We start from the raw sequence: 17,730 nt of genomic DNA, 5'->3' as shown, positions 1-17,730 counted from the left end.
AGGCTGAGGATCCCACATTGCATTTCAAAGACCCTGACAATTTTAGGCACCGCCTCCATATCCCAAATTCACCCCCCCTACCATGAGATTGGTTTAGGTCCAGGGTTGAACCAGCAGCCCTTGGAGTGAATCTGGCTGCCAAAATGGATTTGGTCCATAGTCAGCAAGGTTTAAATTGCAGCATTTTGATTCAATTGCCTCCCCCATTCTGAGCATTTTCACCAGGGGGGATGATAGCGCTTCCACTGCTCTTGGGGCCTAGTCTCACCACCCGCCATGATTCTGTGGAGGATTTCGCCCCGTTGGGGATTCCTAACTTGCAGGATTCAATCTGTCTTTAACATACAGGGTGAGACCACTTCCGGTACATCCTTCTCTGCTCTTCTTAAAAAGTTTGCATCCAGAGATAACTGGTTCTCTCCATTCCAACAGGTTTCTGTTGTGCCCACTATAGTGTTATAGATCTGGGGGGTGGGGACCCCCTAACCCTAAAAATTAATAAATCGTATAGATTTTGATGTTAAAGCTATGGTTTTCCCAGTAGTGATCTATGGAAGTGAGAGCTGGACCATAAAGAAGGCTGGTCGCCGAAGAATTGATGCTTTTGAATTATGGTGCTGGAGGAGACCCTTGAGAGTCCCATGGAGTGCAAGAAGATTAAACTTATCCATTCTGAAGGAAATCAGCCCTGAGTGGTCACTGGAAGGACAGATCGTGAAGCTGAGACTCCAATACTTTGGCCACCTCATGAGAAGAGAAGACTCCCTGGAAAAGACCCTGATGTTGGGAAAGATGGAGGGCACAAGGAGAAGGGGACGACAGAGGACGAGATGGTTGGACAGTGTTCTCGAAGCTACCAGCATGAGTTTGACCAAACTGCGGGAGGCAGTGGAAGACAGGAGTGCCTGGCGTGCTCTGGTCCATGGGGTCACGAAGAGTCGGACACGACTAAACAACTAAACAACAACAAATGGATTTTGATTATTTTTGAGTAGTGAAGGGAAGATTGGAGGCCAGTGGAAAAGTACAGGCTAAGCTTCCTTTCAAAGCCAGGGCCTCACCTGGAATTAGAGACATTAACGTGACAAAAAGTGCTGATGGCCCTTCTAAGAGGATCTTGGGCCTGGGAGAAAGAAGGTTGCCAGGGTAACTGGGTGTGAAGTGACAGGAAAAGAGTGTCTTTAGCTAGGTGTGCTGGGAAGAAGAAGGAGAGAACCAAGAGAGAGATCCATCTTGGGCAGGCTGGCTGAAGGCTGGCTGGGAGAGATGCTTCTGACTGCTGTGGGGAACAAGTTCCTCTTGAAAGGACCATGCTGTGAGATCCAGACTGACTCCCTCCATGTAGGCTGCATGCCATGAAGGAGGGCCCTCCTACACTAGCCCTTCCCTGACAAAGTTTCCTTTATGAATGTTGGGTTTGGGGGGAAGGGGTTAATACAAGGGAATACTAAATCCCCTAGCCAGGCTTTGCAAAGCTTGTCCCCTCTAAATGTTTGTGAACTACAACTCCCATCAGCCAGCATGGCTGTATAATGTGGGGGCCGATAGGCGTCAGAGGCAAATGGGAACGGGAGCACAAAAAACCCTGGAGAATAAGCAGCTGGACAAAGTTTGGATTTGATATCCCGCCTTTCACTCCCCTTCAGGAATCTCAAAGCGGCTAACATTCTCCTTTCCCTTCCTCCCCCACAACAAACACTCTGTGAGGTGAGTGGGGCTGAGAGACTTCAAAGAAGTGTGACTGGCCCAAGGTCACCCAGCAGCTGCATGTGGAGGAGCGGAGACGCGAACCTGGTTCCCCAGATTACAAGACTACCGCTCTTAACCACTACACCACACTGGCTCTCCTAGGCTGTCCTAGTCACACTTTAAAGTCACACAAGGATCCTTCTTTCCTGTGTGGCTAGCAACGGATTCTCTGGCAAGACCCCTTACCTGTTGATCTGTCCTTGCAAGCCCTGAGCATTGGTAGCCTGTGTCAGAATGATATCTATTATTTGTAATGCTTTCCTCGCCAGCGCCTCGCTGATCTCCTCACAGTTGGCAATTTCAGTGAGCTTGCTCACAAGGACCTCGATTTTTTCCTTACTCAGCTGAGAAGAATTCAGCAGAATCAAAATGAGATCTGCCACTTCCTCGGCGTTTTCTGCAACAGAAAAAAAAATGCAAGTAGGTTTTTCTTCCTCACGAATGAAGGCATCGCCAGGAGGCTACTTGGTATTGGTACAGTGGTACCTCGGGTTAAGTACTTAATCCGTTCTGGAGGTTCGTTCTTAACCTGAAACTGTTCTTAACCTGAAGCACCACTTTAGCTAATGGGGCCTCCTGCTGCCGCCGCGCCGCCACTGCACAATTTCTGTTCTCATCCTGAAGCAAAGTTCTTAACACAAGGTACTATTCCTGGGTTAGCGGAGTCTGTAACCTGAAGCGTATGTAACCTGAAGTGTACGTAACCCGAGGTACTACTGTATTGGTATGGGGACGAACATGCCTTTCTTTCTCTCGAAGGAGGCAGACCTGGGAATGGTAGTCAAGGAAGGATATAGGCTTATAAGGATCTAGAAACCTGTCTGAACAAGTTGCCTTGGCCAGGGACCTGAAAGACCTTGTTCTCTGGTCTGTGGCTCCTGACCGTGAACGGGTGAGGCAACCCCTGGCCACATTTTTAAGGCTCTCACCATTATCCCAAGGCTCCTTGCTGGATTTCCATCCCCGAAATCTTGTGTGAGCTTGGCCACAAGCAGGGCACCCAAGAACGTGGATCCGTTGTTCACCCCACCCCCAGAGAGCCACGCTCATGAAGTGAGCACAAGTTCAGATTCCTAGCAAAGTTGAAAGCTGCAGTGATCAGGTGGGATTGCTATGAGGAATTATAAAAATATGGAGCAAGCCATTTGCGTCAGCAATGAAAGCATTGCGTTGACTGGGCTTAGAATCATAGAATCATAGAGTTGGAAGTGACCACAAGGGCCATCGAGTCCAACCCCCTGCCAAGCAGGAAACACCATCAGAGCACTCCTGACATATGGTTGTCAAGCCTCTGCTTAAAGACCTCCAAAGAAGGAGACTCCACCACACTCCTTGGCAGCAAATTCCACTGTCAAACAGCTCTTACTGTCAGGAAGTTCTTCCTAATGTTTAGGTGGAATCTTCTTTCTTGTAGTTTGGATCCATTGCTCCGTGTCCGCTTCTCTGGAGCAGCAGAAAACAACCTTTCTCCCTCCTCTATGTGACATCCTTTTATATATTTGAACATGGCTATCATATCACCCCTTAACCTCCTCTTCTCCAGGCTAAACATGCCCAGCTCCCTTAGCCATTCCTCATAAGGCATCGTTTCCAGGCCTTTGACCATTTTGGTTGCCCTCCTCTGGACACGTTCCAGTTTGTCAGTGTCCTTCTTGAACTGTGGTGCCCAGAACTGGACACAGTACTCCAGGTGAGGTCTGACCAGAGCAGAATACAGTGGCACTATTACTTCCCTTGACCTAGATGCTATACTCCTATGGCTTGAGCCATTTGATATGATTTCTGATCAATCCACACCTCTGCATCTCTGTCCTATTTCTCTTGCTTGACAAGTCACGTACACAGACCAGTTGCCGGTTGCTTGACCAGGCATAAAGATAGTACGTAGCTTTGATTTAGCTTTTCTTGGTTTTGTTAATCTTAGGGCCAGGAAGAGAGTTCACAAGGCGATGATAAAGATGCCTATCTTTCCTTGCCATCCTCCCTCTCCTGTTTACTGCTGTTTATGACCTCCGGGGTTTGCTAAAAGCATTCCTCCCTGATTCCTCTTTTATTTACTCCTATGTATGCATGCTCAGGGACGCGGGTGGCGCTGTGGGTTAAACCAGAGAGTCTAGGGCTTACCGATCAGAAGGTCGGCGGTTTGAATCCCCGCAACGGGGTGAGCTCCCGTTGCTCAGTCCCTTCTCCTGCCAACCTAGCAGTTCAAAAGCATGTCAAAGTGCAAGTAGATAAATAGGTACCGCTCTGGCAGGAAGGTAAATGGCGTTTCCGTGAGCTGCTCTGGTTCGCCAGAAGCTGCTTTGTCATGCTGGCCACATGACCCGGAAGCTCTACGCCGGCTCCCTTATAAAGCAAGATGAGCGCCACAACCCCAGAGTTGGTCATGACTGGACCTAATGGTCAGGGGTCCTTTTACCTTTATGCATGCTCAAGTAGGAAATAGTTTCTTTGTAGTTACAAGGGTTTTTCTGATCTGACTTTGTCCCACGTGGGGATGTTTTTGAAATGCTCAGAGGACACCTGATTGGTTCTTACGAGTGCTGTGTTAAAAGTTCTTTTGTTAATTAAAGGGACCTGGGCCAGGGTGTGACAGATTATTATTCGCACTTCCTCCCAGAGTCTTGCTGGCCGAGCCTCGTGTGTATTCTATTAACCAGAGTCCAACCCTTCCTTGCTTTTGGAACACAACAAAAGCCGCCCGGGAGAACCAGCATAAGAGGAGCCTGCTGGCTCTGAGCACAAGACCAATCTCCTCCCTTGAGTTTTCCAGAAACTGATATTCAGAAGCACTGCTGCCTCTGACTGCGAAAGCAGGACAGAGCTGTCATGGCTAGTGGCCATCGATAGCTCTCTCCTCCTCCATGAATTCCTTCAATCCTCTTTTAAAGCCACCCACGTTGGTGGCTATCGCTGCCTCTTGCGTCAACAAACTCCATGTGCTGCATGAAAGAGGACTTTCTCTTATATGTCCTGAGAACCCCTGCCCATTGGTTATGTGGGCTGCTAGAACTGCAGCCGAGCAACACTTGGAGGTCTACAGGTCCCCTGTCCCTGGTGTTTGAAGGAACGGGCAAACAATAACCTCATGACATCATGGATAAGAGGATACAGAGAGGACATATGATAGCCAGTGCTTTTCTCCTAGGGGGAAAAAAAGTCAGTACTCACCATGAAGCTGCTACAGTAAGTGCCACACATTTAACCAGTGCTTTTCTTCTAAAGACAAAAAGGTGTTGGCACTGTGTACCTTTGAGTACCCCCAGAACAAAAGCTATTGGCAAAACCTATTGGTGTTTCGCACCTTTCTGACTAGTTGCAGGACCTTAGCCAGACCTAGCAGAGTAAACGCAGAATCCACGGAAGCAATTGGCGACTTGGCTGCAGACAGGATAGACGAAGCAGGAACCAGGAACTTGTAGTTAGGTGTTTATTATATACAGTGGACTATTTACAGGAACAGAACACGGATCTTTTGCTAGCTCTCTCATACACAACTCACAACTCCTACACTGACACACAGAACTCTGAACCTCTGAACACTGAACTAACACATTCCAGTTAGTAGGCCATTAATTATCACTCCTCAGAGAGAGCTTGACCAATCAGGGAACTGTCTCCATGCCTCTGTTATCACCAGGCAGACTGACTCCTTCAGATTGCCTTCTGGCTGTCTGCCAAACCTTAATTGACTCTGTGTGAGTAGCTGCACGTATTCAGATTTCCCAACAAAAGCCTGATGATAGCCATCTTCAAATATCTAAAGGGCTGTCGCATGGAAGATGGAGCAAGCTTGTTTTATCCTGCTCCGCAGAGTAGGACCCGTATCCCAATTTTTCCAGTTACAAAAAAAGGAGGAAATTCCAACTAAACATCAGGAAGAACTTTCTGACAGTAAGAGGTGTTCAACAGCGGAATGGTCTCTCCCAGGTGGTGGTGGACATTCCTTCCTTGGAGGTTTTTAAGCAGTGGTTAGATGGTCATCTGCCATATTTAATCTAGTTGAGGTTCCTGCATTGCAGCAGGTTGGACTGGATTACTCTCGGGGGTCCCTTCCAACTCTACAATTCTATGATTGTATGTCAAGCAAAGAAAACCCACTTACCCACTGTGATGGTCATGTTTTTCAGTTCCATGATAGTATTAGGTAGCGTTTGCACCAGTTGGCACACAGTCAGGTTTTGTCTCCTCCAATAAGTATTTCCCGTGTTGATATTAATCACACTTCAAAATGTAAAGGAGAGAAAGAGAAACCAAGAGAAATTAAGAGCATGCATTACCAAGACCACATAACACCGGTCTTGCAAGACCTACATTGGCTCCCAGTACGTTTCCAAGCACAATTCAAAGTGTTGGTGCTGACCTTTAAAGCCCTAAACAGCCTCAGTCCAGTACACCTGAAGGAGCGTCTCTACCCCCAGACACTGAGGTCCAGCGCCGAGGGCCTCCTGGTGGTTCCCTCATTGCGAGAAGCCAAGTTACAGGGAACCAGGCAGAGGGCCTTCTCGGTAGTGGCACCCGCCCTGTGGAACACCCTCCCATCAGATGTCAAAGAGAAGAACAACTATCAGACTTTTAGAAGACATCTGAAGGCAGCCCTGTTTAGGGAAGCTTTTAATGTTTAATAGGGTGTTGTGTTTTATTACTTTGTTGGAAGCTGCCCAGGGTGGCTGGGGAGACCCAGCCAGATGGGCGGGGTATAAATAATAAATTGTTGTTGTTGTTGTTGTTGTTTGTTTGTTTAATTAAGCAGGACTGTCAGGAACTGTGCTGTATCATTCTAGGCCTGGGGAACAAGGACAGCAGGCTTAGGCTTCAGAGAACACAGAGGTGCGCTGCATAGAAGCATGATGAAAGCCATCTTAAAATATCTCAGGGACCTACCCATGGAAGAGGGAGCAAGCTTTTCTTCTGTTCTGGAAAGTAGGGCACAAACCAATGGCCTTGAGTTACAAGAAAGGAGATTCCAACTCGACATCAGGAAGACCTTTCTGACAGTTAAGAGCCGTTCAATAGTAGAAGGGAGAACCTCAGAACATGGTAGACCATCCTTCATTGGAGGTTACCAAGCCGAGATTGGATGGCCACCTGTCAGGCATTGTTTAGCTGTGGTTCCTGCATTGCAGAGGGTTGGACTGAATAACTCCAACTCCAGTGAGTCTATGCATTTAATCTTGTCTTCCTGTTTGGCTGCCATGGCGAACGGCTGCCTATTGCATCAGAGCCGTCTTGCACGGAATATTTTGAGGATGAGATGGGAATAATCACCCTCCCAAACCCCCCAGGGTCGGGGGGGCAGTTTCACCCACAGATTGCCGAACACTTGCTCCCAGTCCGGAAGGAATGGGGGTGGGTGGGTGTAAAGCACTGTGGATTTCTTTGGCAACTCTCCAAAGCTGTCACCATGAGCAACGAACACTTGCTTTTTAAGATGAGATTTGCACTTAATTAACGGGCATGCTCTGAGGGAGGGGAGATAAAGTATTCTGCTAACTGATTCAGCCACTGGGGTACCAAAGGATTCGAGTGGAAGAAGGATTATCATCATCATGGGACTGGTATGTCGGAACGGAGGGGGGGGGTGAGCCTCCATTATTTCCTTTTGATATATTTTCTATTTGCTATCTTACTGGGCAAATCTCCCTGGAAGGACTGCCTGCCTGAAAGAAAGATTACTTCATTATTGTTATGATTAAGGTTTAACTACAGAATTAACTGGGTGGAATTGGTTTATGAATTTTGCAATCACTTTTAACGGATCAATAAAAGAATAGACGATGGAAATTTTGGGTTCTAGCTAAAGTACAGGCTTACTTGTCTTGGAAGGAGATAAAACAAAGAAGTTTGGATACCGTATTTTTCCATCTATAAGACGTCCCCCATGTATAAGACGCCCTCTATTTTGGGGGACTCAGATTTAAGAAAATGGGGGGAAGATGTATCCGTGTATAAGACGCCCACTAATTTTTGACATTATTTTTTAGGGGGAAAACCTAGTCTTATATGCGGGAAAATACGGTATATGCCTGGTACAAATGGCGGAAAGCCAGATTTCCTCCAGCTTGGGATGTGTTACAGTGGAGTTTACAGGCGTGAGAAGTGAAAGTTCATTGCCACGGACAGATTGTTGGAGTAGAAAGAGGAAAACAAAGAAAATAAACATGAAGGAATTTTTTCCACACAGAATCATACTATATTGGTCTAATCTGCCTGCTAAACGCACTCAGCAGCTGTTAAAAACAAAGGAAGGATCAATATCGGAATGTCTTATTGGAACTACCTGGACTAATTAAGAGAAGCAGCAAAATTGTGAGTGAGATCATTGCTCCCCGAACCTCAGAGCATGGGAAGTCAACCAAAGACTTATAATTTGGTATAAAATTTGGATCGTTCAATTATTTTATAATTTGGAATTTTTTAATGTGGCTTTTATTGGATTGTTAAAATGGAAAACTTAATATTATTTTTTTTAATCTTGTCTTGTAAAAGGCCTTGAAAGCGCTGTTGCTTTCATGTAAACTGCCTTATGAACCTTCACAGAAAGGTGGGGTATAAATGCATTCATACAGGTGAAATGTGTTGAGGTTGAGGAAGAAGAGAGAAGGACCCACAACTCACCACGCTCTGGTAGCAAATTGGTCTCCGTTCATCTTGCAGGGCTGAGATGCCACAGTGGCAGGAGCTGTATCCTGCCACTCGTAGGTCCCCTTGTATTTGGATGGCGGTGTGTGCTGAGAGCACATCTTTGGGTCTTGGAGCAAGAGCAGACAATGAGAGCCAATTCCACTGGACCCAGCCAATCCAGCATCCTTTCGCCCAACAACCTCCAGAGCATGAAGGCAAGAGCCCTTCCCCCTGTTTTGCTGCCCAGCAAACGAATAATCAGTGGGAGCCAGCTTCTAAAAGTGGAGATTCTAGCTGTCATGGCTGATAGCAGTTAGTCCAGCCCTGCATGCATTTGCCTTAACTCCCTTCTAAAACTGCCATTGCATCCACAGTATACTGCTATTGAATTGTATACAGTGGTACCTCTGGTTATGTACTTAGTTTGTTCTGGAGGTCCGTTCTTAACCTGAAACTGTTCTTAACCTGAAGCACCACTTAGTTAATGGGGCCTCCCACTACCGCCGTGCCGCCGCCACCCAATTTCTGTTCTTATCCTGAAGCAAAGTTCTTAACCCAAGGTACTATTTCTCGGTTAGCGGAGTCTGTAACCTGAAGCATATGTAACTTAAAGCGTATGTAACCTGAAGCGTATGTAACCTGAGGTAGCACTGTATATACAACAGTGAATTTACCAGGCGATGGTAAAGAGATCTCTTCATATACAGTAGTACCTTGGTTCTCAAACTTAATCTGTTCCGGAAGTCCATTCCAAAACCAAAGCTTTCCAAAACCAAGGTGCACTTTCCCATAGAAAGTAATGCAAAATGGATTAATCCGTTCCAGACTTTTTAAAACAACCCCTAAAACAGCAATTTAGCATTAATTTTACTATCTAACAAGACCATTGTTCCACAAAATGAAAGCAATCATCAATGTACTGTACTATAAAATAAATAAGACAGCATTGTAGATGATAAAAATTAAAATTAAATTTTTTTCTTAATTGCACTGACGATAGCCATTCTTTGGATGGGGGGCTTTTATCCATTTCCACAGTCACACAATCAAGTAATCAGTAGCTGAACAGGGTTCCACAAATTAACCAAAAAAGCCTCAAAAACAAAAACGCAAAATAAATAGCAAAAACAAAAGCGCCAAACTTAAACCGCTCCGGAAGTCCGTTTGACTTCCGAAATGTTCGAAAACCTAGGTGTGGCTTCTGATTGGTGCAGGCGCCCCAGAAACAATAGCTGATAGCTGCATCGGACATTCGGCTTCCCAAAAACCTTCGAGAAACGGAACACTTACTTCCAGGTTTTCAGTGTTTGAGAACTGAGGCGTTTGAGTACCAAGGCATTTGAGAACCAAGGTACCACTGTATATATACAACAGTTAATTTACCAGGAGATGGTAAAGTGATCTCTTCACACACAGAGATTTATATTGGCCGGGGCTCCGTTCACACCCACCACAATGAAAATTGCGTTTCCCTTTTCCTTTGAGGGCACAAAGTGCAAAATTGCAACCCAGCAATTCCTTTATTGGAGAGAGAGCCAACGGGGTGCAGAAACTGGCATGCTCACAGCAACAGATGTTGTTCAACTGAGCCTTGAGGCCACAGACAGCCGGGTTCAAATCCCCTCCCAGCCACAAAGCTCACTGCGTCATCTTGCGCTGTTCACCATCTTTCAGCCTAGCCTACCGCGCAGGGTCATTTTAAGAACAGAAAACGGGAAACTGGGTGTGCTGTTTTGCGCTCCTTGGGGGCATAGCTGTCAACTTTTCCCTTTTCTTGCGAGGAATCCTATTCGGAGTAAGGGAATTTCCCTTTCAAAAAGGGAAACATTGACAGCTATGCTTGGGGGAAGGTCAGGATTAAGAAACCACCATTTTCTGTTTTAGTAGTGTGCCACTTTCCCACAGAATTGTGCCCAAAATGGCTGACAGCAACAAACCAAACAAGCCTTCATTCTAACAACTATGTTCTCAGCAGGCATTTCAAAGAAGGTTTTTGCCCCCTCGTTTTGTGCTTAACTTTTAACTGATTTCTGCTGTGTATTCCTGTATTATAACCTCTCCTGCATTTCTGCTGTAAAGTGCTTGGAAGCTGAGGGGTTGAGCAGTAGATAAAATTGCTAAACTGAAAAATGTACTAGAAGTAACCGCTACAACAGTAAGTGAATACAGTGGTACCTCTGGTTACGAACTTAATTCGTTCCGGAGGACCATTCTTAACCTGAAACCTGGGGTACCACTTTAGCTAATGGGGCCTCCCGCTGCCACCACGCGATTTCTGTTCTCATCCTGAGGTAAAGTTCTTAACCCGAGGTACTACTTCCGAGTTAGCAGAGTCTGCAACCCAAAGTGCTTGTAACCCGACGTACCACTGTACACACACACACACACACACACACACACACACACAATCAATCAATCAATCAATCAATCCATGCAACACTGTATGACACAGCACAAATAAGCCAACCTCGATTTAACAGCTTAAATCTGATGGATACATTACCTAAGCAAACAACGGCGACATCTTTAGATTCCATTGAAAAAGGCTTCTCAGTATGACTGCCATTCAAGGCAGTCTGTAACATTTTCCTGATGATTTCTCTGGGTTGGTCAGATGTGGCCTTGATGACAGACTTTGAGGAAAAGCTGAAAGCACAACAGACAGACAGACAGACAGACAGACACTTGCACTTTGTATTGGGGCTCAACCTTGGCATCTCTTTCCAATACAGACTTCTACCTTTGCCCCTAAGCCAGTGCAGAGAGCATTTCTCTCATTTCTGAAGACATAAAGGGAACCCTCACAGATCAGGGATCAGGGGAGGTTCTTCTTGCTCAGAGGATGCCCAGTCGATCAATCATTTATTATACAGTCACAAGGGCATTAAGCTCAAAGGGTGTTGTTGCCAATGAACATCCCGTCAACGTCTTTGTCTAGAAATGGTGAAACTGCAACCAAAGCTGGGGCAGCCTTCCACCAGCACTAACACACTAATGATGGAGCTGGTTTGGGAAAGGAGGAGGAGCGTCTCTCATAACTTCCAAGGGGCTTTAACAGGGTTTTCACATTAAGTCCTTTCTGAAGGTTGGTTCCAGTATGTATCTGAGCACAATTCAAAGTGTTGGTGCTCACCTTTAAAGCCTTAAACGGCCTCGGCCCAGTATACCTGAAGGAGCGTCTCCACCCCCATCGTTCAGCCCAGACACTGAGATCTAGCTCTGCGGGCCTTGTGGCGGTTCCCTCATTGCAAGAAGTGAGATTACAGGGAACCAGGCAGAGGGCGTTCTTGGTAGTGGCGCCTGCCCTGTAGAACACCCTCCCATCAGATGCCAAAGAAGTAAACAACTATATGACATTTAGAAGACACCTGAAAGCAGCCCTGTTTAGGGAAGTTTTTACTGACTGATGTTTTAATGTATTTTTAATCTTTTGTTGGAAGCTGCCCAGAGTGGCTAGGGAAACCCAGCCAGATGGGCGGGGTAGAAATATTATTATTATTATTATTATTATTATTATTATTATTATTATTATTAAACCACCCCCTCTTCATCAACATGCCACTTCCTGGAAGCATTTGTGGCACGTTCTAAGCGCTTGACATTACATGGGCTAATGGTGAGGCCTATGGCAACATATCCCAGAATCCTCAGCAATGTGCATGTAGATTCTGCAGCATGAGTGCAGTGAATGTGCAAATCACTTTCCGGAGGCAGAAAGTATAGAAACAACTACTTGAGGAAAATGAACAGCCTACCTTTCAGGAGCCTGCTTCTCATCTCTCTTCAGTTCACAATATGCAAAGTACCGGTAAAAAAAAAAATCAAAAAGAGGCGATTACTAAGGAATGATATCTTAAGTGCAAGAGCTCAATCAAGATGATTTGGCAGAAGAAAGGCAGCTGATTAGCTCATACTTGTTGCAATGAAATATTCTAACGTCAATTGCCCTCCATGTGCCATGAATGCCTTTGGCACGACACCATGTTTCTCTGACATCACATGGCATTTTGAGTAGTCCCTTAGTTTGTCTATTAAATGCTCTGATAATTGCCTTCAGCAGTTTTTCACTCTGTGATGAGGAAAAACTGAAAGTCACTCAGCTCTCCTGGAACATTTGGAGCAATTTAAAGCAATTTCAGGTTCCTTGGATACAGGAAATCTCAAAAGGGTGACTTTGGGGGTTGGGGGGGAGGAACAGTTCTGAAAAATGGATGCACCTGAGGATGGGAAAGGGAGATTCTACGAAGCAAACAAAAACCAAAACCATTTATATTGTTACACGATTGGGGCCAGGGGTCAGTCTGGATTATATCTGTGCATTCCTTCTGAGCCTGCTACTCTAGTTTAGAATCTAGCAGAAAAGGCTGCTGAACTGGTCAGACCAATTTCTTTGTAAGATAATGACTTTAGTTGTCTAGTTAAGTACCACCATTGACATGTCCAAAGAGGCTGCTCTGTTGCCATAGAGACAAATGGAGGCAGGCATAGAGACAACAGGCAGGATGCCACATTATCCTAGGATGGAGAATAGACCAAGGGGACCTGTGTGTTAGTGAGTTTTGGCTGATGCTGGAAGCAGGGTATACAGGGGCTTGTATTGCTCTGTGCTAGACCCAAAGCTGGACTCGGGGCTTCCCTGGAAACCTAATGCAGAACCAAGATCTGTTGGGGTGTTAATGCTGTGAGCCCCTCCATTCTACAGTCAGTTTGTATATAGGTGGAGATTAAACCATATATCTTAAAGACACCACAATCTCCAATGCCCTTCATTGTAAGTAAACAAATTCTGAAAAGGCGCAGGCATCCCCGAAGTCTCTCACCATTCAAGAGACTGGAGTGAGCACAATAATATTTCCAGTATTTGAGATGTAGGCCAGAGAATATTAAGCATGCTTAAATTCCACTGGAAACCAAGAAGACAGTTTCCAGTAAGCTCCAAAGCAGACATTACAATGGATGCAAGAACGGTCTTAACCACTCAACTCCTTCTCAGCGTATGGATTTCTGACGGAAAGGCATCACTCACACACAAAAGTTGAGCTATCAGCAGGCTTGGGAGAACTTCAAAGTCTGCAGAAGCACAAAAGGTATTTGTGGGGGGAACCCTAAAAGGGAGGAGGCAATATTCCATAACAACCCAGTGGGAACCAAGCATTATTCAGAGAGCATGGTCTGCTGCTTGACTGCGGGAGGAGAGAAAAATGGTCCATCTTGTATCTCCAAAAATACCTGGCACGACATCATCGTGCTCAGAGGTGCCTTGCCTTGACACGCACACACACACACCTTCCTCATCATTGGTAGGCAAGGGAATTCTGAGCATGATGACATCACACCACCCAACTTCTCTAGGTAGGCAGATGTTACTGAAAAGAAAGGCAGCGCTGCTACTCTTGGTAGTAACCACATGACTTGCAAAATCACCATATTTTTCGCTCTATAAGACGCACCAGACCATAAGACGCACCTAGTTTTAGAGGAGGAGAACAAGAAAAAAAAATATTCTCTCCCTCTCTGTCCAGCACCTCTCCAGCAAAGCGGGAAGAGAAATGGAAGGGGCTCCGTTTCTCCTCCTGCTTTGCTGAAGGGGCGCTGTGCAGAGAGGGAAAGCTGTGCAGCGCCTCTCCAGCAAAGCGAAGTCAGAACAGCAAGAGGGATCGCTGTGCAGCAAAAGCAGCAAACCCTCTTGCTGTTCTGGCTTCTGGAATAGCCATGCCAAGCCTCTTCAGGGCAGGGGGAGCGTTCGTCCCGTTGCCCTGAAGAGGCTTCACGTGGCTATCCCTGAAGCCAGAACAGCAAGAGGGATCAGTGCGCACTGATCCCTCTCGCTCTCCTGGCTTCAGGGATAGCTGCACAGCCTGCATTCGCTCCGTAAGACGCACACACATTTCCCCTTACTTTTTAGGAGGGGGAAAGTGCATCTTATAGAGTGAAAAATACGGTAGTTACAAGTCCGAGTAGGTTTAAGATGGCCTTTGCAACTCCCATGATGCCTTGCCATTGTCCACTCTGGCTGGGGCTGATGGGAGATATAGTTCCAAACACCTGGAAAGCAGCAGTATGAGGAAGCATCATGTATCCGTTCTGGCTACTGATGGCCCATAGTTGATGGCAATGGAAGTGGCAGGGAATTAAAGACAGGCTGAATTGTTCTGGACCAGTTGCGTAAAAGATTATATGCCACCGTTGTTTATCTTTGCATAATGTACAAAAGCAAGACATGTTTACCATTAAACCTCCTCAAACCAGTTGCCATGGCGCATCCTTTGCTGCTGCCATGGCAATCCCCCCTTCAGGCGCCAGAACTCCGTGAGAACTAATTTCCTAAAAGCATGAGATGCAAGGAAGAGATTGAAGAAAAGAGGAAAACAACACCCAAGTGACTCTTTTACGTAAGAAGGAGAAAGGGGAAGAGGCTTTGCGCAAACTATGGTGCATAAAATGCATACATACCCCAGTTCTCATGCGCTCCCTCCTTTGTGGAATAGGGACTCTGGATCAAAAAGCAGTGAGGGTGGGGGGAACAAAACAGACAAAAACAGGAAAAAAGAGGCAAACATCAAGATGGGAGGGGAGGATGCTCTGCAACCCTGCATGGTATTATGGGCTGGGTGTATGTGTCCAGTCTAGATGAAACTCTGGGTTCCTTCCAAAACCTGTGATCTATATCTGTGAGGCTAGGGTGTATGAGGGAACCTGGTGGAGCAGCCAAACTAGTCCCTTTGTGAAGGCAATGACCATGGGTCGGCAGACTAAGGCACACGGGCCGGATTAGGCCCAATTGCCTTCTGGATCCGGCCTGTGGATGGTCCGGGAATTGCCACGTGGATCGGCAGCGCGCTCGTTCTTTCCCTATCCTTCCTTCGGCGGCGGTGGCAGCGGCTCCTCCCTCCCTCCTCCTGGCTTCTTTCTGCCCTGCCTAGAGGAGGAAGGGGGCTGGCCTCTGTTGGTGCCAGCAGCAGCAGCCCTCCAGTGACCACCATTTTAAGCAGGGTTGCCTTCAGATGTCTTCTAAAAGTTTGGTAGTTGTTGTTCTCTTTGACATCTGGTGGAAGGGAGTTCCACAGTGCGGGTACCACTACCGACGCTCCTTCAGGTACACTGGACCAAGGCCATTTAGGGCTTTAGGGCTTTGTTCTTGCATCATTCTTCTCCCCAAAAATATAGTCTGACCCCCCCCACAAGGTCTGAGGGACAGTGAACCAGCCCCCTGCTGAAAAAGTTTGCTGACCCCTGGCAATGACCTTAGCTGCTCAGCTAAGCACCAGACACCTGCATCTTAAAAGCGTCAGTTCCATCTTAAATGAGTGAGCTCCATGGAAACACTGCCCTCCTCCCCATCCTGCTCACCAGGCTGATATATGTGGCATATTCTTACCCTCACAACAACCCTGAGAGGTAGGTTAGACTGCTGAGAGGCAGTGATGGGGCCCCAAGGTCACCAAGTGAGCTTCAGGGCTGAGTGGGGATTTGATCCCCCGTCTCCTGATCACTACACCACCCTGGATCAGAGACAGCAGATCCTAGAGGAGAACTCTCTCTCTCCCCCTGGAATATAGTACTGTATTGCCCATACTGCTGCTCCTTAGTAATGCGAGTTTTTAGTCTGGTTTTAAATGTATTCTTGCTAACCACCTATTCCTACATTTGATAAGAGTGGCAGAAAGCAAAACAACCAAACAGACAAATAAAATACTCACCGAGCGTTTGCCTTGATGTTATGGTTTGTAACAACAAATTCAGGACCACGGAATAAACTCATCAACTGTAGGAGAGAGAAAAAGTTAACTACAGTTTGCTTCCCTGGGTAAAAATTGTTCAGCATTTTGTCTAACGATGGTGATCCTCTGTGAAAAGCCAACCATTTAACATTGCGGTAGTAGCTGCCTAAAAGAGCTGATTGCTGCCAATCCCTTGAGCTTGCCCCACAACTATGAACGAATACACCCACCCCAGAACAGACCCCTAAGCCTTCACACATAGTGGTGCACATACATGGCAAATGCTGTTCTGTAATTAAGTCTTCCACTTGCAGAATGTAGTTTTCCCTCACTCTCCTTCCCCTGTGTGTGTTCCCTGCCTGCCCCAAATCTGCTCCAGTGGGTTGAGGGAACCCCTAAACCAAATGGGGGGCAGGCCTGCAGGGTCGCCAGGGGGAATAGGGGCAGAGGAAGTTCTGTTGGGCGAGTGGAAGCCATCCCACCAGGGCAATAGCTGAGTGCTAGATGAAAACCAGAGGCCTATAGTTTGGGTTATGGAAGTGAGAGCTGGACCATAAAGAAGGCTGATCGCCGAAGAATTGATGCTTTTGAATTGTGGTGCTGGAGGAGACTCTTGAGGGTCCCATGGACTGCAAGAAGATCAAACCTATCCATTTTTAAGGAGATCAGCCCTGAGTGCTCACTGGAAGGACAGATCGTGAAGCTGAGGCTCCAAGACTTTGGCCACCTCATGAGAAGAGAAGACTCCCTGGAAAAGACCCTGATGCTAGGAAAGATGGATGGCACAAGGAGAAGGGGACGACAGAGGACGAGATGGCTGGACAGTGTTCTCGAAGCTACCAGCATGAGTTTGACCAAACTGCGGGAGGCAGTGGAAGACAGGAGTGCCTGGCGTGCTCTGGTCCAGGGGGTCACAAAGAGTCGGACACGACTAAACGACTAAACAACAACATAGTTTGGGTTGACTTTGTGCTCCACTTTCTGTACAGTGGAATTGATTATTATCTGCTAACATGTAAACCGGTGTTCAGGGATGGGCAAGAGAGGAATTAGTACTCACCCATTTTGTTGAGAGCTTCTTAACATCATAGTAATCAAATGTCTCTGGAGGATTGGAGAACACAGAGAAGTTCATCTGGATGTTATAGAACGTTACTGAAACAAGAGAGGAAGGAGAATTATATCCACATTGAATTTTGCAAGCGACTTTTCCTACGCATCATCCTTTGTGGGGAACACAGCTATTTTTTGGGAAATGGGCATTTAATCTGCTGAATGCAAAGCTGTGGCTGATGCCCTGAGATGGTGGCTTTGTGTATGCTGTCCCCCCAGCGGTTCCTGTCACTTATTTCTCCTTATTGCTCTCAAACTTTTTTGTTAAGTAAATGGATGAGAAAGACGAAGAAAGTGATATTTAGGATGGGCTTATTTTCTGAAGTCTTGGGCAATTATGGGCTACAGAAAGCTCAAATATTTTTGCTCTCCAGAGTTTAGTAGGCTTGTATCTATATCCAAGAACTGCAGCTACCAGTCAAGTCCTCTATTATTCAACTGCCCTTCAAATCATGGAATCACCACAGCTTCACGCTTGTACACATTAATCGTCTCCAAATAATAGGAGAACATCCATATTCGC

General features: G+C 46.4%; 1 protein-coding gene across 3 annotated transcripts in view; it reads right to left on the bottom strand.

The window, feature by feature from the left end:
- Positions 1-17,730, bottom strand: part of LOC114592225 (adhesion G-protein coupled receptor G4-like) — a 53,242-nt gene that overhangs the window by 21,408 nt on the left and 14,104 nt on the right. For all 3 annotated transcript variants that reach the window (XM_077920966.1, XM_077920974.1, XM_077920961.1), the window contains exons 6-13: positions 17,155-17,249; positions 16,074-16,138; positions 14,827-14,866; positions 12,129-12,154; positions 10,877-11,019; positions 8,368-8,500; positions 5,855-5,973; positions 1,936-2,146 (exon numbers count right to left, since the gene is read on the bottom strand). In XM_077920966.1, coding sequence (XP_077777092.1) covers positions 1,936-2,146; positions 5,855-5,973; positions 8,368-8,500; positions 10,877-11,019; positions 12,129-12,154; positions 14,827-14,866; positions 16,074-16,138; positions 17,155-17,249 — 832 coding nt within the window. The remainder of the gene's footprint in view (positions 1-1,935; positions 2,147-5,854; positions 5,974-8,367; positions 8,501-10,876; positions 11,020-12,128; positions 12,155-14,826; positions 14,867-16,073; positions 16,139-17,154; positions 17,250-17,730) is intronic.

The sequence above is a fragment of the Podarcis muralis genome, chromosome 2 (genome assembly GCF_964188315.1).
Source record: "Podarcis muralis chromosome 2, rPodMur119.hap1.1, whole genome shotgun sequence".
In the NCBI taxonomy this organism is placed as follows: Eukaryota; Metazoa; Chordata; class Lepidosauria; order Squamata; family Lacertidae; genus Podarcis; species Podarcis muralis.
Note: the sequence above shows the minus strand (reverse complement) of the source record. Positions and strands in the feature narration are given on the sequence as shown.